This window comes from Aegilops tauschii, chromosome 4 (assembly GCF_002575655.3).
Source record: "Aegilops tauschii subsp. strangulata cultivar AL8/78 chromosome 4, Aet v6.0, whole genome shotgun sequence".
In the NCBI taxonomy this organism is placed as follows: domain Eukaryota; kingdom Viridiplantae; phylum Streptophyta; class Magnoliopsida; order Poales; family Poaceae; genus Aegilops; species Aegilops tauschii.
Window position 1 is genome coordinate 511,765,746 of NC_053038.3, and position 23,086 is coordinate 511,788,831.

At 48.6% G+C, this 23,086-nt stretch overlaps 1 protein-coding gene across 1 annotated transcript; it reads right to left on the minus strand.

Annotated features, from left to right (window-relative positions):
* Positions 1–10,510: 10,510 nt before the first annotated feature.
* LOC109779393 (xyloglucan endotransglucosylase/hydrolase protein 31-like) lies at positions 10,511–13,052 on the minus strand. The gene has a single exon (XM_073497403.1). The coding sequence runs from the start codon at positions 12,990–12,992 to the stop codon at positions 12,303–12,305; it is 690 nt and encodes a 229-aa protein (XP_073353504.1). The 5' UTR covers positions 12,993–13,052; the 3' UTR covers positions 10,511–12,302.
* Positions 13,053–23,086: the final 10,034 nt, after the last annotated feature.

Genomic DNA, 23,086 nt, shown 5'->3' on the forward strand with positions numbered 1-23,086 from the left:
TAGATCAAATCCGAAAATAATCTAATCGCAAAAACGGAATCGTAGCAACGAGAGGAATCCATTTGTGCAAAAAGTGGGGATCGGATCTTATACCTCCGCGGGATCGACGAAAGCCTGCGTGATGCAGGCTTGACGCAGGCTTGACGGAGAGTTGATGGAGCGAAGCATGCTGATAACGTGTTCCGCAACTCCGCCGGCGAGTCCGGTCCGAGGTTGCGGAGCGAGAGCGAGCGTCGTAGACGAAGTAGTCGAAGTATGCGAAAGTAAAATGACACAGAGAGATGGAGGAGACCAGCTTTATTAATCAATGATCAGGTGTTACAATGATGGCTCCTCGTTGCTTTATATAGGGGGTAGGTGGTCAAGGGATAAGTACCCACTTAATAAAAGAGGGGAAACGGGAGGGGCCGGCCCGTGCGTTTTGCACGCGGCCGCCGCTACCCCTCCGGGTTGACCCGGTTTCCCAACATTTAGCACAGACTGTTCGCGGCACCCTGTCCGCACGTTATGTTTTCTTCTATGGCTAAACAAATGGAAAGTTGATAGTTCAACGTTGCACCTGCGGCATGTCATTGGCACCCAACAATCAAATTCTCCAACCTTCCATTCCATGAAAAGAAATGCATGACCGCCATTTAGAGAGAGAAGCTAGCAGGGAGCAGTTGCACTACTTATTCTATTGTTCTATAATTAGTTAGCTAGCCAAACATATAACGCTGCCAAATAATATCCACACAACTTTTAATCATTTCAGTTATATTTCAATCGAATTCAGAAAACACGCATGTTGTACACATTTCAACAATTTTATATTAAAAATTCCGAAATGCTAAAAATCTGATGCTAGATTTTTAACATTGCAAATCAATTTTTTTATGGCAAATTACATGTGCGAGCACAGCAATTTCCTTCAGCAAGCATTGCAAATCCTGGAAAAAAGAACGTAATTTGGTATGCTTCCTGAAGCAAATTGCCGGGCTCGGGACACGTAATTTGCCATAAAAAAATATTCAATTTGCCATGTTTAAAAATCTGACATTAGATTCGTATCGGGGTCTTGAAAATTAGCTTCAAGGCGTATCTATGATTGGTCTTGTTTTTTAAGGTCTTGTAGCTGCATGCAATTACTTTTTACTTGGTACCTCGCGTCTGACGTGGCGACGTCTAACACCTCTATAGTATTTATAGGCATGATAGGCACGAGACTCCTTCATTCTCCCATTCATCATTCCATATTTTGATCTCCCACACATTCCTCCCCCCTTCATTATTAGCAAAGAGAGAGGAAAAGGCTAAAGTATTTAATATATTGTTGTAGTGTGCTCGTGATGATGGGCAACGGTTGTGGCATGGCCAAGGAGTACCCGGGGAGTGGTGGTCCGGCGGGGGTGATGCCGTTCGTGGCCAAGACTTACGGGATGGTGGAGGACCCGGCGACTGACGACGTGATCGCATGGGGAAGAGGCGGCAACAGCTTCGTCGTGGCCGACCGCTTGGTCTTCTCGGGCACGCTGCTTCCCGCGCACTTCAAGCACTGCAAATTCTCTAACTTCGTTCCGCAGCTCAATACCTACGTATGTGCACGTAATACCGCAACTGCTACCACTTGTCTAACTGTGGCACTACCACTCTACTGTAGTTAATATGTACCACTCCCCAGGGATTCCGGAAGGTGGATCAGAATAGATGGGAGTACGCCCACGTGTTGTTCCTGCGGGGGCATGCGCACCTCCTGCACCAGAGGTGTTGTGCCCTCTCCTAGGCAACAACGAGAGCGAGGAAAAAGGCACGGAGGTCAAGAGGCTGCGACTGCAGCTTCTGGACAGGGAAGGCCAGGTGGGCAGCACCAACAGCATGTCCGTCGACGGGCCGCTCTACGACATCACCCAGGACGAAGTCTTTGTGCCGGAAACCGGCATCGACTTCACTGGCTTCTACACTGGAGGCGGCTTCGTGGCGGCCGACAGCGGCGAGGACCCGTCGTACGCGTTCCCCATGGACAACGACTACTAACTGCGTGCTTTTGTTGATCTACCTGTATAGGTCAAGTTCCAAATTCTCCTCCTTTCTCCTATATATGTACCTTTCTCGTATATATGGCTGTATCTCCGAACCGTTCTGATATCAACTTTAACTTGTATCCCAGTCTATGCTTTGAGCCAAACTCAATCCAGTCAGCAGTCCAGATGTTAATTTTTGGAGTACTACATCAGGAACATTGGTGGATTAAAAAGAACAATATTTCAAAGAAAGCATGAATTGCAAGCCACACTACTGGAGGTGGACTTCAAAGTCAAATGTCACTGAGACACTCATCTCCTCTTGATAAAAGGGATAAGTTCAGTTTTAGAATACCGAACGCTTAATTTTACCTTCCAATAGTATTTCCTTGTCAGATTTTGCAGCTTTATGCATTTCAGCGAGCTTTCTCCCTAGAGCTGACTAACAATAAGCTGTTTGTTAACGATGAATGATTTAAATAAAAGCCTGCAACAAAAGGTACAAGTTACCTTTTTCTTTGAACGAAAGGGGTTTCGGGACAAGGTTACCTGGTCTTCCCTAGAACGACCAAATTGAATATACTCCATTATGATAAAAGAACCACCAGTTGGTAACGAACCAACCTGTCATTAAAGGGGCACAGAGTAAGAAATACAGTGAAGAAGAATGGCGGCTGTAGGCAGGTGCAGGTAGTGAAAAATAAAGATAGTGCACAATCTCTGTGCTAAGATGCTAACTATTAGTTGCTAGATGAGAAGCAACCAACGACCTTCAGCTGAATATAATTGGAATAGGAATATGTATACCGATCAAATATCAGAACAAAGTATCTAGTTCTGCAATGTATGGTGTAGTGCAGTTTCAGTCATGAACGTCAGGTATGATTATCTTGTAGTACTGTTTTATGCATCACGCAACTTATAGATGCTCTCTGAGAGTCATTCTTGTACTCTTGATAAAAGGGATAAGCTCGGCTTTAGAATACCAAGCGCTTAATTGTACCTTCTAATAGTATTTTCCACATAGAAACCATATCCCTTGTCAGATTTTGCAGCTTTATGCATTTCAGCTAGCTTCCTCCCTAGAGCTGACTGACAATAAGTTGTTTGTTAATGATGAATGATTTAAATAAAAGGTGTTTCACCCCTAGAACGACCAAATTGAATAAAAACTCCATGATGATAAAAGAACCGCCGGTTGGTAACGAACCAACCTGTAATAAAGGGGCATGAAGTAACAAAATACAGTGAAGAAGAAAAGGCGGTTGTAGGCAAGGTTCCAGGTAGTGAAAATAAGGGACCGACTACAGATAAGTTGACTAAAAATAGAAACTGAAACTGAGTCAGTCGACTGACCATAAACTGGTTCAGTCGATTTCCTCCCAGCCTTTTGTTTTCTATAAACAAATTTGCTCCCAGCTTGTGCTGGGTCTGGACAAGGCACAACCTGTTTTGTGGAGCTCTCTTACCGACGACGAAGAAGATGAGGAGGACGAGGTGCTGGCCCGGCAGACGCCGCCGCCTGCTACCAAATCCTCAATTCCGGCTGCTCGGCCGGGCGTGGCATATGATGCGGATTCGTGTGGAGGTTGGCAGAAGGTGTTGTCACGGGGCAACGTGCAACGTCCAGCGTCACTAGCCCCTACATTGGCTCCTCATCCTGTCCCTGCTTGGCTTCATGGAAGATGTTACAGATGCCTCCTTCCCGGACACCGCGCAGCGGAGTGTCGAGATCCTTTTAGGTGTTCTCGGTGCCTTGAGAATGGTCATCGGGCACGTGAGTGCCGCAATGCCTGGCGTCCCCTCAGCTTTTTGGGAAGTCCTACTCTGTCACCATTGCCTCGCCTCCCAGTCCGGCAGCAACAAGCTCCAGCTCCTCGCAAGCACCAGAAAGAAGCCTCGTCCCTCTCGAAGACGTTTGGTCGTGATTTTTGGGCATCAATCGTTGCTTCTCCTGTTGGCTCCGTGTCCTCGGCGGATTTCCCAGTGCAGCCTGCCTTGGAGAGGCAGGCCGAGTTGCTGCGCTCTGAGCTCCTTGGTATGGCTTCCTTCCGGGTTGAGGAGACGGTCCAGCCTCTGCGTGATGTCATTGACTCCATGCAAGGTTGGATATTGCGGATGGAGAGCTTCATTATGCGAGCTGAGGCTACACTGGGCGCGCTCTCGCTAGCACCGCCTGTGTTGCAGAACGCTCATGTGTTGCGCCCTCTAGTTGTGCCTGATGACAGCTTCGAGATCGAGAGGGGAGCTGAGCTTCATGGTCGTTTCTCCCCTCGTTCTAGAACCAACTCGCCGTCGTCAACCTTTGGGGGATTGGGCAATGATGTGGTTGTGACTCCGGTGCTGCAGATCATGCCTGAACTTCGAGACCTGTGTGGGGGTCCGGTTCTACCTCGGTCCGTCGAACAACTGAAGGTAGACACCCCTGAGGTCTCGATTGTGGCTTTACCGCCAGCATCACCCCGGGAGTCTAGCCAAAAACTTGATGCCGAGGAGTGTGGTGATTTAGACCTTGCAATCTCTTGCTCGTCTAAGTCCACTGGGTGTCAGGCGTCAGCCAGTCTACCTCTCGGTGTCATGGAGCGCGGAGTTTTGGATGTTGCTACCCTTCCCTCATCCGCGACCATTGAGCAGGTGATGCCTGTTGACATGACCATTGAGGCAAGTGTGTTGGACCTACTCCAAAGCCAGATGCTCTCTTCGCGAAGGAACTTTGTGATTTGCTCGCTAGTGTGGAGGTTGCTAGACCTGGTTTGGGCAGGTCGATTGCTTGCCTCTTGACGGGGACGCCAATAAGGGGTAAACAAAAGAAGGCGGGCAAAGGAAAGAGTGGCGCCACAAGCAAGGCGTCTCTGGGTGCTTGATGGATGACCTACTCTCTCTCAGCATGTCCTCTTGGATTGGGTTCTCATTGTGGGTTGAAAGGTGTTTGATGCATTGTGTTGAGGTGTTCTTGTTGGGGGCCTCTTGGTGTAGTAGCAATGTCGGGGTTCGTGGATGTTGTATATTCGAAGAGTCTGGCGGGAGTCGCATGTGCGGTTGTGGGGTTTATTACCATGTGAGTAGTTAGTCCGTGCTTTATCTGTATTGGTTTTCGCCCGGTTTTCCGTAAATTAACTGGGCAATTCTGTTCTTCTTAATTAATCGATGAGGCAAAACTTTTGCCTCCGTTTTGAAAATTTTTTTTTGCTCCCAGCTGACCAAGTGCGGCACGTGGACTTGGCCAAGGCTAGGTTGCAACTCATCTCGTGCACTGAGGCTAGCGGCACATGGCGGGCCCAAGGTAAGCTAGGTGAGTTTATGATATTAATATTTCTATAATATCACAAATTTCTTTATTACCATGGTATAAATTATTGTGGGTTGTCAGCCCAATAACCAAAAGAAGAAAAATTGCCAGTCACCTAAAATTCTAATACTTGTGGTGGTGTCATCTTAAAAATCAATAGAACATGAACTTTTCTAAGGAAGAATGAATTAATGGCATTGATATTTCCCTTTATAAAAAGAAAAAATATGAAAAAAATGACAAAATTTGCACGCAATCTACACAGGATTTGTGCATTTTTATAATACACAAGAATAAGCATGTAATAGTGGAAATTTCACAGTTTACATGTGGGCAGAACAAACTAGCTATGTCCCACCACTTGCTACAGAAAAAAATAAAGCAAATGACCCTGGAGAAGGTCTCGCATGAGTCATCCTTGTGCGTAAATCTCAACAAAAAGCAAAGGATCAAGATAATAGTGAAATTTTTACAAAAAAAGTAAGTTTTCTAAGAAGGAATGAATTAGTGACTTGGTATTAACCTTCAAAAGAGAGAAATATAAAATCTTAAATCAAATGAAGACATAATTTGCACACAATTTACACAAAAATTGCGCTTATTTGTAATATGCAAATATAGACATATAAAAACTAAAATAATGAAGTTTTCTATGAAAGAATGAATTAGTGGCATTCATATAAACCTTTAAGAAAATAAAATGAAAAAATAAACAATGTCAAATTTTGCACACAATTTACACATAAATTGCACTTTTCTCTAATATGCAAAAATAAGCATATAATAGTGAAATTTCCGTAGAAAAAAGTTGTTTGATAAGAACGAATGAATTAGTGGCATTTATATTACTATTAAAGAAGACATAAATTGAAACAATAACTAAATCTAAATCAAAATAATGAAATTTTCTAAGAAAGAATGAATTAGTGCCATGGTATAACCCTTTAGAAAACAAAAAGAAATGAAGACTGAAACATACTCAAAATAATGAAGTTTTCTAAAAGAGAATGAATTAATGGCTTGGTATTACCCTTTAAGAAGAAAGAAAATGAAATCAAACTAAAACAAAGTCAAAACAATGAGGTTTTCTATGAAAGAATGAATTGATGACATTGGCATTATCCTTTAAGAAAAAGAAATTTTCTAAAACATCTAAAACAAACAATGAAAAAAATGCACACAATATACAAAAAATTGCACTTTTTAAAAATATGCAAGAGTAAGCATATAAAGTTGAAATTTTCATAAAAAATATCATAAGAAAGAATAAATCAATGGCATCGATATTACCCGAAATGATATAATAACTAAATCAAAATCTGAATAATAAAGTTTTATAAGAACAATGAATTAGTGACATTGCAATTACTCTTTAAAATAATGAAAATGAAAATGTGATGAAAAAAACTTGCACACTTGCACTAAAATTGCACTTTTGTAGTATACAAACAACAATCATATGATAGTGTAATGTTCACACATATTGTATAGTATTTGTATGTATGTATTTACATTCACCCGACACCCAAAAATACCTGCAAAAGAAAAAAGTAAAAATCCAACTAATAAAGAATAACAAAAAACAAAAGGAGAAAAACATAAAAATATATTTCTTTTAAAGCAAACCAAAAGGGAGGAGAGGAGGTCTTAGCAGCGTACGTGGGCTTTAGCCTAGTAGAAAGTTAACTGACTCAAATATATGGTCAGTCCAAAAACAAAACCTAAGCCAGCTCACAGAACAGTACGAGTCTTAAAGCAAAAACTCAATGGCCAAACAAATCGACTGACCCAAAATTAATTTTCAGGCGACTTACATATAGCTAAGTGTGAAAATAAAGTTAGTTCATAGTATCTTTGTACCCCCAATGGAGCTGGTCCCTGTGATCTGCATGGCCTTCCCCTCGGTGAGGATCCACTCCTTGATTAGGTCATTGCTCATGGCAGCCACTGCCCAATTACACGGGACAGGGTCGGAAGCTCAGAATAACACATAAAATATATAGGATATCACTAGTAGAAAAGGGGGCTTTTGTCCCGGTTGGTAAGGGCCTTTAGTCCCGGTTTTTGAACCGGGACTAAAGGGTCGTTACTAATGCCTCCCCCTTTAGTCCCGGTTCTTATACGAACCGGGACTAAAGGCCGCGGCCACGTGGAGCTCCACCTTTAGTCCCGGTTCTTTTTGAAAATTTATGATTTTTTCTGAAAATTCTTTTTGCGAATTTTTTTATTTTTTTAATTTTTAAATTTCTGAATTATTTTAACCTCTAATCTCTAATCACCACCCCTCATCACTGCTCAATTTATCCTCTAATCTCTAATCACCCCTCATCATTCCAAATCATCTAACTTCCTGGACGGTCACCCATCCTCTCACTACTCCAGGCTGAGCACGCTTAACTTCCGGGTTCTATTCTCCCTCGTTTCCAAGTCTGCACATGTTGTTTTCCTGACAATAGTAAGATGTCAATCCTATTAACCCTCAGGAATTTAGCTTGAGCATGAAGTGACACATTTCACTGTTTGAGTTTGAAACTATTGTTTTAAAAAACAATAATTATTTAGTAACACTAATATTTCTGGAATAATTAGTTTGACCACTGTTTGACCACTGTTTGACCACTGTTTGACCAGATTTGACCAAAATTCAAAAAAACTGAAATAATTATTTAGTAACACTAATATTCTAGAATAATTAGTTTGACCACTGTTTGACCACAGTTTGACTAGATTTGACCAAAATTCAAAAAAACTGAAATAATTATTTAGTAACACTAATATTCTAGAATAATTAGTTTGACCACAGTTTGAATTTTTTTGCATTTTTTTGCCTCTCCAGATCTTAAAAGCCCCGTAACTTTTTTCTGTTAGGTTTTTGAGGATTTTGAAAATGTTTAACGAGGTTTCCCTCGTTAAATTCAGATGTAACTTTTCGAAAAGATGATTTTTCATATAAAAAACTTTTTCATCCGAGTTCGTATGCAAAAGTTATGCCCATTTTAAGAAATTCCAGAGAGATTTTGCAAATAAAGTCGAAATTCATATTTGTTAATTTTCCCAACAACTAGACCACATATCACATGGGAAACTTATTTTATTTTATTTTTTTGACATTTCCATCATTTTCTTTTGTTTTTTCTAAAACTGAAAAGGTTGTCCGGGGGGGGGGGGGGGGGTGGTGGTGGTGGTGGTGGTGGGGGGGGGTAGAGTTTGAAAATGGGACCTTTAGTACCGGTTCGTGCCATGAACCGGTACTAATGCCTCAAAGCCCATTAGTACCGGTTGGTGGCACCAACCGGGACTAAAGGTCAAACCTTTAGTCCCGGTTGGTGCCACCAACCGGGACTAATGGGCATCGCACCCTTTAGTCCCGGTTCGTGGCACCAACCGGGATTAAAGGGCCCAGGTGAACCGGGACTATTGCCTTAGCCGCACGAACCGGGACTAATGTGAATACTGCCCTGTGACCAAAGCCCTGTTTTCTACTAGTGTATAGCATCCACACCCACAGCAACGCCATGAATTGGGCGTGGAAATTGAAGTTGATACCCACATAATCACAGCTATTGCAGGCCATGGCTGCCACAACACCTCAAATCCTATCCAAATTTCTACTGCCAACATTTCACATCGGGCCTATCTATGGCTTGCCCTCGGCGTGCTGCCGAAGATCATCAACGCAGCATGGAGGGCGGCGAAACTGAGTTTCGGCACTGTTTGTACGGCAGCAAGGTGAAAAAAGCTTGCAGGATTGAGTTTTGAGAGAAGTGGAGGAGGACTTGTTACCGACAGATAGCCTGGAGGCTGCTCTGCAGGGGCAGGCGGAGCGGCGAGGTCAGGGGCTAGGACGGAGGATGGAGGAGGCGGAGGTGGAAGGCGAGGAGGCCTAGAGTGCTGGAATTTTATCTATTTATGGGCCTAGCCCAATAACAATCTCAGAAATTCCTAATAAATCCTAGAGGCCCACTTAGCCCATTCGTGCAAGGCAAGGGATACTACTAAAGTTTAGTCCCACATTGCTAGTTTAGAGGGAGTTGGACCTCTTTATAAGGGAGGTTCTTTCCCCACTTGTATGAGCATGGGAACAAGAGGGACATCCACGCGCGCTCCTCCTCCGCCGCCCGCCTCGTCACGACGCGGGTTGCGGGAATGAGCTCCGTTGCTTCACCTCCCGCCGCAGCCTGTTCGCGTCCTTCTCCTGTGCCTATATAAGCGAGGTCGCTCCTCTTCCTCTCGCCACAAAGTTCCGAGCACTGCGCTGCTTCTGCTGCTGCTGTCCCGTACGTGTTCTTACTCTTTCTGTTAGATGTCATGACACAGTTCTTTGCTCTAGTTTCCGCCCTACATATGATAGGTTCTACTTCATCTAGTGTCTGTTCTATATGTGTTTAGTTCAAGTTCATATATGCAGATGCTATTTACTTTCTCTCCGTCAGATTGCATGACTTGCTTTATCGCGGCTATATTAGTCATGCTTTATCTAGTATTTCTGTTAATAAAATCATTTGGTAAATTGCTCATATTTCCAACATAGAGCAGCGCCACGTTTGCCGCCATTGCAAGCACCTGCCTTCTTCTCCGAGCACGGACGGACGCCCGACTAAATCCTATTGGCTGCCGCCCTCATCGCCATCGCGGTTGCTAGTGACTACTGGCTAGGACTAGGAGTGACGAAACGGGTGCTACCCAGGCCTGACTTCTTTACTAGCAAGATGTCCGTGCATTGCACGGAACATCAAGATGCATTTTTTACAAAACACCTGTTGTGATTGACCCATGCAGGAGTAATCCCATGTGTAAAAACTAATGATATCTCGAGAATTTTATCGGAAAAATGGCATCTCGAGAATTTCATCGAAAAAATGAAAGATGAGAGATAAGGTGAGGAGGAGTGGGGCGTGGTGGTGACTGGTGGTCGGACTGGGCGGAGGCATGGGGATGGACGGCGCTGGCAGGCGGCAGCGGCCACCATGCTAGATTGTTCCAGAGACTTCCTTTTTTAATTGCTCAGCAATGAGGTTGTGGGAGATAAGGATGAACGAGGCAAGGCCTTATCTGTAAATATGGAGAGAGGTGCGGGTATCTTTTGTAAAATTGTCATAGTTTGCTTTCTATCCGTCAGATATAGATCGGACAGTCTATATTACAAGATGGCAGGCACACCATCATCACCAACTCGGTTTTTTATAAGAGTAGAGATGTTTTTTCCTTTTTCTGCTTCTTTTTTAACTTTCTACTTAGAATTTCATGATTTTTTTGAAAATCACAAACTTTTTTCAAATTCATGAGTTTTTGCCAATTTCATGAACATTTTCAAATTCAAGATTAGTGTTCAAATCCGTGGTATCTTTTTGAAATTCATGAACATTTTTAAATTCACAAAGATTTTTTCAAATCCATGATTTTTTTTCAACTTCATGAGGATTTTTCCAAAAGTCAATGTTCAATGGTCAGCGGTCAAGTGGGTTGCGGCCCATATAGCGTGCGTGAGCGCCAGCAACCTAACTTGGGTTATAAGCGATGAGGAGGAGCTCCCGATGTGCCATTTATCCAGAACAAAGAAAATGTTAATTTGCATCACTATTTTCCCTTCTCTAAGCTGAAGGTCAAGATCGGGGGTGTTGTAGAGGCGTGGAGGGTTGTTGTGGGACGACGAAGGAGATGTGTGCTCAATCGGAGGCCTTTGTCAGACGAGCGAGTTCGCATCAGACCCACACATGTCGTACATCGGTATCGGTGTTTTTCCATGTTTTCTTTAAAGAGTCTTCGTCTTTCGTTTGTTGCGGTGAAGCGGTCGCATTGCCCCAGGGTAGGAATAATCTTCTCCCCATCCAATCCCTGTCTCGTTGTTTTTTTTTATGGCGGAGGGCATGTGGAGCTGTGTCTTCAGCAGGTCTTCTGGGATCCTTCTGGAGTCAACCGGCTTTCGTGATCTGTGTGGCCTTGGGAGTTTCTACAAGCCCCTATCGATGTTTCTCCTATGAGGCGGTGATTTGCTTCACACATCACAGCTGCAGGCGTCTCCTGATCTGCAGCAATGACTTCCTGGCCACTGCTTTTACAAGCTCCTCGATTTTAAAAAGTTTTCTCTGTGAACAAAGGCCCAGAGGCGGCATCGAGCTATGCTCATAGCTCACCATCAGTGGATGCAGGAGCTAGAAGACTTCAAGACCCCAAAGATTTTGAATGTTTTTCTATTTTTGTTTTGTAATGGTGTGTTCGTAAGGTCCTGTGACACTTAATGTATGGCCTTAGGCCTTTTTGAAGAAAAAAAACTTCTTGGTCGCATATAGTACTAGTGCACTATAAATGTTATATAGCGTTGTTATGCAACACTTGTGTACATAATGAGAGTGCTCATATATTGTACGTGGATGTTGTTATGATAAATGAAGTAATTGCATGTTTCTCAATTGTGGAGTATGGCCGGCAAGCCCGAAAAAACACTTTGGGATGATGCATGTATGAAGAAATTAAATTTATAAAAAAATTGCTTGATTGTGCAATATTGCTGACAAGGCCGACAAGGCGTTTTTGAACTATGCACAAGATGAGTATCTACTTTCATGTGCAGCGAAAGGCGTCAGCATCAACACAAGCAGATCCCATTCAAAGAGGGGGGAATGAAGGTACCATGAACAGGAAGAATATCATGTGAACCATATGTATGTGTCCATGTATATTTTCTAATAACGTTATGGCTTCACTCTATCTATATTATGTATACACATGCAACATTAAAATATACAGTAGCTATTCAAATAAACTGTGTGTATTGTCATTGTTTTTCCTTCACAGCAAATAATTCATGCATCTTTTATTGCAACACTTGAACCAAACCACATTCGTGACCAAGCCGTGCCATGAGTAATTCCACATGGCTCGTGGCACGATCAGAGACGGAACAACGCCGAGATCCAATCTTCACCAGCTCCGGCATCCACATCATGCTCCTCCGCAGCGCCGCAGGTGGCGGCGTCCGCATCAGCCTCATCTCCGGCGTCCGCATCATCCTGTCACTCTTCTTCCTCTTCCTCCTCCGCTGAGAGCGCAACGGGCACCCTGACATCTCTGTAGCTGCAGACGTAGGGCGCGTCACGGCCGTGGTACGTGCCGGTCCACCGCCCCTCGTCGACGCCGCTCGCGTCCCAGAAGGATGCGTACAGGAACATGGGCTTCTCCGGCCAGGGCTCCCCGTCGCGCCGCTCCTCCCTCCGGAGCACCTCCCCGTCGACGCGCCACTCGATGGCCTCGGCGCCCCAGGCGACGGCGTAGTGGTGGAAGCCATCGGAGGAGTCGAAGGGGAGGTCGTGGATCGCCTCCCTGCCGCCGCAGCCCGCGACGAAGAAGTTGGTCTGCACGGCGCGCTTGTCGTTGCCGAGGAACTCGAAGTCGATCTCGTCCATGTCGCCGGAGCCCTCTAGGGAGGAGAGGTAGAGGTTGTAGTTGAGCCCCGCAGTGTCCCCGGCCGGGGCGCGGACCGCGGCTGCCACGGCGCCGCCCGGGAGGAAGCGGCTGCGGGACCGCCAGCGCGCCCCGCCGCGTTCGTCGTACGTGACGTGGATCTCGCCCGACGCCGGCGCGTGGCGGCAGGCGTCCGGGGTGTAGTCCACCGCGATGCTCGCCAGCGGCTCCGTGCCCTCGGGGCGCAGGTGCTCGTGCTGGTCGTCCGGCGCGACGTCGCTGGACTCGGAGTCGGACGCCATGGTGGTGGATAGTAGAGCGCGGAGGAGTGGGAGCGAGGTGGTGCGGTTTTGATGTGCCGGACAGCGCCGCTCCGGCAACGTGCTCTCCAGCTCTGCAGCTGCAGGAGTATAACATGAAGAATCATGTATGTGCAATAATGAGCCAACTTGCTGAGTGAGAACAAACAACATGAGAACCATTTGCTGCAGGAGCAACATGAACACCATGTAAGAAATATTATCTTGATTACACATGACAACCAAGAAAGGCTGGATCACAATTTTGTCCATGAAAGAACATTTTAACATTTCTAGATCAGTTTGGTAAGTCCCAGTCGACTGAGACTTCGTTATGTCTCAATCTCGATGCTATATTCTTTTAATCTTGCACGGAGATTCGTATATATTTTTTTCGGTTTTTTTTTCCATTTTTCTTCTCATATACTATTCACTTGAGACCTAATCACACCCTTTCCGGATGGATCATTGCAGATGAAAAAATAAAAAACATTTTATGTAAGGTGGAAAATAAATAAGAAAATTTTGATAAATAAAACTAGATGTGCCCAAAGTATTGCACATCTAAGTCCTATGCCATTGATATTATGCAAATATTCGTTTTGCTAAATCACATCTAGATGTGCCCTAAATATTGCACATCTAAGTCCTATGTCATGGATTTTACGCGAAGATTCGGATGGGTGTATGTTTTTTTCCTTTTTATGTTTGATTAAGTCACTTAGATGTGCAATAACTAGATCACATATAGATATACCCTAGATAGACCCTAGAGAAAAAAACTATTGAAGCCGTTGCCGCTGAAAGATCCACAGAACCAATGTGGAAGCTAGTAGCGATAAGCAAAGCGATCTTCCGAGCCGAAGAGGGGTTATTTTTCTATCCAAACCTTCAAATTCAAAGGCCTTACGTGGCACCAGAAACCGCAACAATGTGAGTATGTGACATAGAGGAGGGCAATGACCAAACTGCAAAGGAAAGGCATGGGCGCCACCACGAACGACAAACCTTAACCTCACCTACCAAATAGGCTGACATGAATCTACACCAACAAGCCATCGCCGCCACCACATCCAACACATGGGAGATAGGGAGGCTTACATAAACTTTAGTTGCTAGATCAGTGATGCCGCGTAACCCTACTAAAGATCAAAAACGAAAAAGAAAACCTAGAGCTCCATCCAGTATAGCGCGGCCTCCTCACCTTTCGGTGGAGGAGTAGGGGGACAATGAACTACCAGCGTACAGTGACGAAGACAAGCCTAGAGCAGTTAGGGTTATATCCCTAGGCCTAGTAACAACAACCCTTTCAATTCATTCTTATAAAGTATAGAAAATCATCATAGTGCATCACTGAAGCTAGCTTAGCCCTAGGTGTAACCAAGGTAGTTAGAATCCTGACTTGACTGCTAGAATCCTACGACTTCACGACCCTACGGAAGCATGTCGATCCAAATCCCACTATGAATCCGGACCAGGTAGAATCCATGTAGACCCAGATCTAGGGTTTCCCCCAGAGCTCACACCGTCGCCGCTGCTGGAGCCACGTGGCGCCCACCACCCATAGCATCTCTCGCCCGACCATCTCAGCCTCCCAAGACGGCGCCTCCATGGAGGTTACGACACGCAGGGCGCCCCCGCCGCCCAATCCAGACTGAATTTTGGACTTTCGTTCGGGAGGGATTCGGATGTGGATAGGAGGGACCTCGGCTGCGCCTCCAGGGAGGGTAACGGCGTCCAGGGACGCCGCCGATGCACGGCCAGACCAGCCGGCCAAAGTTTCCTCCGGTCCCCAACCTATACCACCAAACCTCCGACTGTTCCGGATCCGACAGCGAGACGAACCGAGACCAGCAGAGATGCAAGTGCCATGGGGCTCAAACCACCAGGAAGGAGGATCAAGAAGGACAGCCGCCGTAGATCTCCAAGCGCCGAATCCAACGATCCGACGAGGCCACCGGCGTAGACCACCACCCTGCGCCGGCTGATAACATCCAAGCACAAGATCCAGATGGATCCGGCCTGAACATGGCGGCGCCCGTGACCATCCGATCTGAAGACCACGCAGCCACCACCTCGCCATGGAGTCGCACCCAAGCCGCAGCTGCCGCCCGCGTCGCCGGCGCCGCAACACGCCGCCGCCAAGATGCTCGCCCGCCGTGCTGTCAGACCCCGCGTTAGCCCGATGCCTCTTTGCGATCTGGTCGTCCCGCGCCGCCCCAGACGCTCCATGTTAGACTGTATATACGTAGCCTCTGTATATTGTATTGTACCCCTTGGGTACCTCTATATAATGAGATAGCCACACCCCGGGTTAGGGGTGTCGAGCAGTTCCCAAATCATATGTCTTACATGGTATCAGATTAGGTTACGATGTCTTCCGCTGCCGCCGCCACCGCCGCCGTCGCGCCAACCTCGATTCCTCCCGCCGCCGCTGCGGTGTCGGCCCTCGCCACTGCCTCACCGTTCCTTGCCTCGCAACCTCTCGCGATGGCCTATGGTGCCTCGTCGTCGCCTCGCTCCCCGATCGGATCGGGAGACTGCGGCGCCACTCCGATCGGTGCTCCCTCTGGCGCTGCTCCTCCTGCGGGCGGCGTTCCTGCGATCTATGGTGGGCCGCCGCCGCCGTCGTCTTGGCCGGCGCCGCCCCAACCTATGGAGCGCCGTCGCCGCCTCATCACTACTACGACGCTCCGCCGCCGCTGCCCTACTCGGCGCCCGCGCCGCCTCAACCCTACCTAGCGTCCTCCCCGCACCCGCACGGAGCTGCCGCTGCCTCGCCGCACGTGGCTTCAGCTGCGGCAAACTACGGTGTCCCCGCAGCACCCTACTACGGCACCCCCGCGACACACTACGGCGCTCCCGGGGCGGTTTCCTCCGGATCCTACCCACCCTACTCGGCGTATCCAGTACATCCTGGGGCGGCCTCGTCGATGGGCCTGTATGCATCGCCGCACGCCCATGCTGATTCGGCCACGGTGCCTGCGCCGTTCTACTTCTCGCATCTGCTGCCGGTGAAGCTCGCGCCGGACAACTACCTGTCCTGGCGTGCCCAGGTGCTCCCTCTTCTGCGGAGTCGCTATCTGGAGGGCTACATTGACGGATCCATCCCGTGTCCGCCCCCTCACCACCCGGCGTACCACACCTGGGTGGCTCAGGATCAGGCCATCCTCTCCGCCATCCAGTCCTCGCTCACCTCGAGCGTCTCGTCGCTGGTCATCTTCGCCGCTATGTCCCGGGAGGCGTGGGCGGCGCTTCACACCAGTTTTGCCTCTCAGTCTCAGGCGCGTGCTCACTCTATACGCACTGAGCTGGGTGAGATGAAGCTTGGTGACCTCAGCATCACCGACTACTTCAACAAGATGCGGGGTCTCGCCGACACGTTGGCCTCAGTTGGTCAGTCGCTGCAGGATGAGGAGTTCACCACCTTCGTGCTTAATGGGCTTGATGATGATTATGACAATCTCATTGAGAATGTTCATGGCCGCGACGACACGCTTCCACCTCGTGAGCTCTATGCACGTCTGCTTGGCCGTGAGCAGCGCATTAAGGCGCGCCGGGCCTCCCCCAGTTTCGCCTCCGCCAATGCAGCAACTCGTGGCAAGCCCCAGCGGTCATCATCTTCAGGAGGCAGACCGGCGCCGCCTTCACAACCAGCCTCGCGGGGCAGTGCTCCAACCATCACGGGTGGTAACCGGCCGGTGGCGTGTTGCTCTTCTTGTGGTGCCCAACAGGCCTGCCAGTTGTGTGGCCTTGAGCGCCACATTGCCTCTCGCTGCCATCGTCGCTATAAGCAAGATTTTCTGGGCCTCGGTAACAATGGCAAAGGGAACGACAAGCAGGCCGCCGCCGCCGTGACGAGTCATGATCATGGCCGTACTCCGTCTTACTCAGTTGATCCTGCATGGTACATGGACACTGGAGCTACCAACCACCTCACCGGTGAGATGGGTAAGCTCTCTACTCAGGAGCCATATCGTGGTCATGATCAGGTGCACACCGCCAGTGGAGCAGGTATGCGCATCTCCCATGTTGGTCAGGCCTCTCTCCTTGCACACAATTTTCGCACATTGCATCTATCTAATGTCCTTCGTGTTCCTTCTGCTACGCGTAGTTTGTTGTCCATTCCTCAACTTACTCGTGATAATAATGTCCTTGCTGAGTTTCACCCTTTTCGTTTCTTTATCAAGGATCGGGACACGAGGGCCGTTCTACTTAGCGGTCGTCTTCGCCATGGCCTGTATGCACTTGATGCGCCGCGCCCACCTTCCATGCCGTCCTCTCCTCAGGTGTTCAGTGGTGTTCGTGTGTCGCCTACACACTGGCATGCGCGCCTTGGTCACCCGACGGCTCCCATAGTTCGACATGTTTTGCATCGTCATGATCTACCAGTAGTGTCCAATAAAACTGCTGAAATAATTTGTGATGCCTGTCAGCAGGGCAAGAGTCATCAGCTTGCTTTTTCAGAGTCTAGTCGTGTTGTGAAACATCCTCTTGAGCTTGTGTTTTCTGATGTATGGGGTCATGCCCAGACATCTGTTAGCGGTCACAATTATTATGTCAGTTTCACTGATGCTTACAGCCGTTTTACTTGGTTATATCTTATTAAACGTAAGTCTGATGTGTTCGATGTCTTCATTCAGTTTCAAGCACACGTTGAGCGTCTTCTTAAGCAGAAAATCATCCATGTCCAATCCGACTAGGGGGGTGAATACCACAACCTCAACTCGTTTTTTAACAAACTTGTGATTTCGCACCGCGTGTCATGTCCTCATACACATCAGCAGAATGGTACTGCCGAGCGTAAGCATCGTCACCTTGTTGAAACTGGCCTAACCTTACTAGCTCATGCATCCGTCCCGTTTCGGTTCTGGAGTGATGCTTTCTCCACAGCTTGTTTTCTCATAAACAGGCTTCCCTCGAGACTTCTGAAAATGCAAACCCCTCTTGAGCGTCTGCTTAATGAGATTCCAGACTACACATTCTTCAAAGTGTTCGGGTGTGCATGTTGGCCTCACTTACGTCCATACAACAAGCGCAAGCTAGAGTTTCGGTCTAAGAAGTGTGTTTTTCTCGGGTATAGTTCTCTTCACAAAGGGTACAAGTGCTTGCATGTTCCTACCAACCGCGTCTACATCTCTCGTGACGTTGTGTTTGATGAAAATGTTTTCCCTTTTCGTGCACTTCCGACTAACTTTACCACTTCTACACCACCGGTGCCCGTGTCCACACCTACGCCTGATCAATTTGTGGATGTTGCATATGCCCCTGCGTTGCTTCCTAATCATGCTGCAGGTATTGGACGCGGTGCCCGGCTCGAGCTACTTGATGAACAGGTCACCGATGAGCTTCCTGATCGGGACGTGCATGCGCCATGCATGACGGGCGGCACCCGCCAACCTGTCCCCGTCTCGCCTGTGGAGGCTCCCCCGCCTGCCTCACGGGCGCTGGGCTCGCCAGCGCCAGCCTCGCCTGGCTCACTGGCCTCGTCAGCACCAGCGGCCTCGCCAGCGCCAACTTTGCCCGGCTCGCAGGCCTCCCCAGCGCCAGCCTCGCGTGGTTCGCCCGGGCCACTGGCGGGCCTCTCGCCCGGGCCGGCTACTGCTGCCACTGGTCCGGAGGTCCAGTCACCTGCTCCTGCCAGGTCTGCTCTGGCGCCCGGGTCGCCGACCAGCCCTGTTTCGGTCACCAGTGAGCCCGGCTCGCCCGACTCGGCGCCGGCCGTCCATATCCTCTGCTGCACCGACTGTGCCAGCAGAACCTGCTGTCACGCTTCGTCCTCGCACACGGAGCCAGTCCGGTGTCTTTTGTCCGAAGGAGCGCACGGATGGGACGGTTGCGTGGCTTGCTGCGTGTATGGCTCACACTGCTGCCGATCCCACTGCAGAGCCTCGTCACTTTCAGGCTGCACTGAGTATTCCTCATTGGCGTGATGCAATGGAACAAGAGTTTCAGGCCCTCCAAAAGAATGATATTTGGCGTCTTGTTCCTCCAGTGTCTGGTGTCAATGTCATTGATTCCAAGTGGGTTTTCAAAGTCAAGCGACATGCTGATGGCTCCATTGAACGCTACAAGGCACGGTTAGTTGCCAAGGGCTTCAAACAGAGGTATGGTCTTGATTATGAAGACACTTTCAGTCCAGTCATCAAGCCTACTACCATTCGATTACTACTGTCTCTTGCGGTTACTCGTGGATGGTTCCTTCGTCAGCTTGATGTGCAGAACGCTTTCCTACATGGCATTCTGGAGGAGGAGGTTTATATGCATCAGCCACCTGGTTTTGTTGATCCGACACGACCTCATCATCTCTGTCGTCTGGTTAAGGCACTGTATGGACTCAAACAGGCTCCTCGTGCATGGCATGCTCGTCTTGGGTCTGTTCTTCGGGCTCTTGGGTTTACTCCCTCCACTGCTGATACGTCACTGTTTCTCCTTCAGCGCCCTGAGGTTACGATGTATCTCTTGGTTTATGTTGATGATATCATCCTCATCAGTTCCTCTGCTGCTGCTGATCGCCTTGTGATTGCTCTCCGTGATGATTTTGCTGTCAAGGATTTAGGTCCTCTTCATTTTTTCCTTGGTCTTGAGGTTTCACGGTCCTCTGCTGGTTTGACTCTCACTCAAAAAAAGTACTCCTTGGACTTGTTGCGTCGTGCTGGAATGCTCAAATGCAAACATGTCAACACTCCGATGTCTGCCACTGATCGGTTGTCTGCTCTTGATGGTGACTCTCTCTCGTCTGATGATGCTACTGAGTATCGCAGTGTCGTTGGTGGTCTGCAATACCTTACTATTACCAGGCCTGATATCTCCTATGCAGTCAACCGTGTCTGCCAGTTTCTGCATGCACCCAGGACGTCTCATTGGTCGGCTGTGAAGCGTATTTTGCGCTATGTCAGTCTTACTGCCTCCTATGGTTTGCTTCTTCAGTCTGCACCGTCGTATGAGCTCTCGGCTTTCTCTGATGCAGATTGGGCTGGTAGTCTAGATGACAGGCGATCCACGGGGGGTTATGCGGTATTTCTGGGTCCTAACTTGATCGCCTGGAATGCTCGCAAGCAAGCAACAGTGTCTCGCAGTAGTACTGAGGCTGAGTACAAAGCTGTTGCTGATGCGACTGCTGAGATCATATGGGTACAGTCTCTGTTGAGAGAGCTGCGTGTTCCTCAAGCCCGTCCTCCGGTCCTGTGGTGTGACAACATTGGTGCTACATATCTTTCTTCGAACCCGGTGTTTCATGCTAGGACAAAACACATTGAGGTGGATTATCGCTTTGTTCGGGAACGTGTTGCACAGAAGCTACTTTGTATCAAGTTCATCTCGTCAAAGGATCAACTTGCTGACATCTTCACGAAGCCTCTTCCACAACCACAGTTTGTAGGCTGTAGGCGCAATCTTAACTTGCTTTGTACTTCAGGACATAGTTAAGATTGAGGGAGGGCGTTAGACTGTATATACGTAGGCTCTGTATATTGTATTGTACCCCTTGGGTACCTCTATATAATGAGATAGCCACACCCCGGGTTAGGGGTGTCGAGCAGTTCCCAAATCATATGTCTTACACTCCAAGGGGGAGATAGTGTAGTGATGTTTTCATACGGCTGCATATCATGTTTGTTGGCTCTTTTTGTTTGAATACAATGTGCGATGCTGCTGCTGATGTTTTATCTGTTACACTAAACTCAGAAGTACAATCTCGATGAACGGAAATGTCATAAATCAAATTGGGACCAGAGCTGATCAACCAGGAGGATACTACTCACAGTTAGCGAAAGAATACGACAGAGTTATAATTTCAAGCGACATGGCCAAGGCGACCACCTTACCAATATCACGACAGCCTGGGGCAAAGCAGCCTCTTCACATCATCATAGTGCAGGGAGAAGGTTCCAAATTACACATCCCATTTCTCGACGAAGAGTCTGCATCTAACGCCATAGTTCTGGCCGATAGTCCCATCGCCGTGGAGCCAGCGGGAGTCGGCGTCTCGGTCCTCGACCAGATGAACCTAGAGTCCATCCTCCGACTTCTCGCGGATCGAGGGCTGTGCAGTGTGCTGGTGGATTTCCGAGATGCCGGAGGCGTCCTGGCGCCGCTGCTGAAGAATTTTCAGGAGGACAAGCTGGTGCAGAAGGTTGTTGTGGAGCTCTCTCCTTCCTGGATGGTGAGCTCAGGGCTAAGCGACCTGGCGTTTGGTGGCAGCCAGTCGTTTGCACTCAAGAATGTGGAGCACAAGGAGGTGAATGGAACTTTGCTGCTTGAGGGATATTTGTAGCTTCTTATCTTTTCTGTCTGATGAGAATTTGTTGCCTCCTGTTGTAAACACCCAGCCATGTGAACTTGAGCATCAAGGTGCATCCATGCAGAGTTGAATTTATTTTCTTTTGTTCATTCGTGGACAAATAGCTTTGTTTTGTTCTCGGGCCTGCTTGCGGAAATTATTGTGAGTAACAATTGTTAGAATAAATCCAAGGCCACCGTCGATCTACCGAGGATCCAAGCAATCACACAAGCACGACATCAAGATTTGTTAACGAGGTTCACCGATATAGCTACATCCCCGGGGCATGACTACGGGCGCTCCTCCCCATGACACCATCACAATACCGCACCCCGGCCGCCCGGACGCACACGCCGCCGGCTCCCCCGCGTGCCCGTGCTATTATGTTGGCATAGATTACATCGTGTGTCTACCCCCGATATATATGAGAGGCCTAGGATACAAGTGTCCTACTTGGACACGACTCAATATCCTGTCTACACACCGTACGACTCCAAGTCCAACTGTAACCTAACTTGTACAATAATATTCGACACAATTCTAACAAAATTGTGGGCTTGTGGCACTTGTGAGGGCAATGACAGATCGTACAATTGTGTTCTTAATTATTTATTATTGTATATGTCTCAGGAGATCTAGATCGGCCGCCGGCGACTCCCACTCTTCAACGTCTCCTTCCCCTCGCCGCTGCCGGAGTGCGCCCGCCGGGCAAAGCCCGTGCGGCGCAGGCGGCAGCGGGGCTCTCCCTCCTTCCTCTGGTCCTCGTGGCGGCGGCGCGGGTCGGCTGTTCGGGGACAAGGGGCGCCTCGTCCGGCTGGTCTCCTGGAGGCGAGGACGGCTGGATCCGGCGGCGACTGGGCTAGGAGGAGGTGGCGCGGTGCGGCGGCGCTGGTGGCGGGGTTTCGGTCGGGGTCGTCTTCGATCTTGATCCGGATCTCCATCGGGGGCGTCGCAGTCGCCAATGACGGCGGTGGCGTGACCGGATCGGCGGCGGCATCACCGGTTTGGCGGCGGCGTGGCCCGATCTGGGCCCAAGCGTGGGCTTGGTCTCCGGGTCGCGGTCGGCACAGTGGTGGGTGTGACACGTCGGCAGCTTGGCGGATCTGCGGATTCCATCCTGATCTGCTACCTTCGGGAAAAACCCTAGATCGGATGATCGGATGACGGCGCGCTCTGGTGTCGTTTCCTCCTTGGGGGCGTCATTCTTGGAGGTACACACGTGATCAGGGGACCAGAGGACGGATTTTTTGGTGGAGCGGTGCGTCATCTCACTCATTGATGGCGGCGGGTCTCGGCGGCATGGCGCTGTGGTGACTCGGCGTCCGATGCACGAAGATGGACTTGCGCAGGAGGGTGACGCGGTCTGGCTCGTGGTGGCGTCGACGGCAGCTAGACCGGGCAAGGTAGATGCAGCAGAACAGCTCTGAAGATGGATTGATGGCAGGTGGCTGCGGCGGCCTCATACCCGGCAGGCGTCCTGGTTGAATAGTGCGCCGGACTGGTGAGTGACCCATATCCGACAGGCGTCCTGGATGAGACCTCAGGTCTTAGAAGTTATGTTTGGCTGCAAGGTCTGTTTGGTATTAGACCCAGACTATCGGCATCCCTTCATCAATTGGATAGGAGTAGCGATAGATGTTGCATAGACGTTGGCTTTAGTCTTACTGTTGTATTATTTTGTAAGGTCTTGTGTGAATAATTAATAAAGTGGCTGCATGCATCGTCCAGATGCAGAGGCCGGGGGTCTTCCTCCTTTTCTAAAAAAAATATATATGCAACATTAAAGTATAGTTATTCAAAAGAACTGTGTGTATTA

Excerpts from the sequence above, each read along its gene's own strand:
- LOC109779393 (XM_073497403.1), bottom strand. The coding sequence starts at position 12,992 with ATGGCGTCCGACTCCGAGTCCAGCGACGTCGCGCCGGACGACCAGCAC.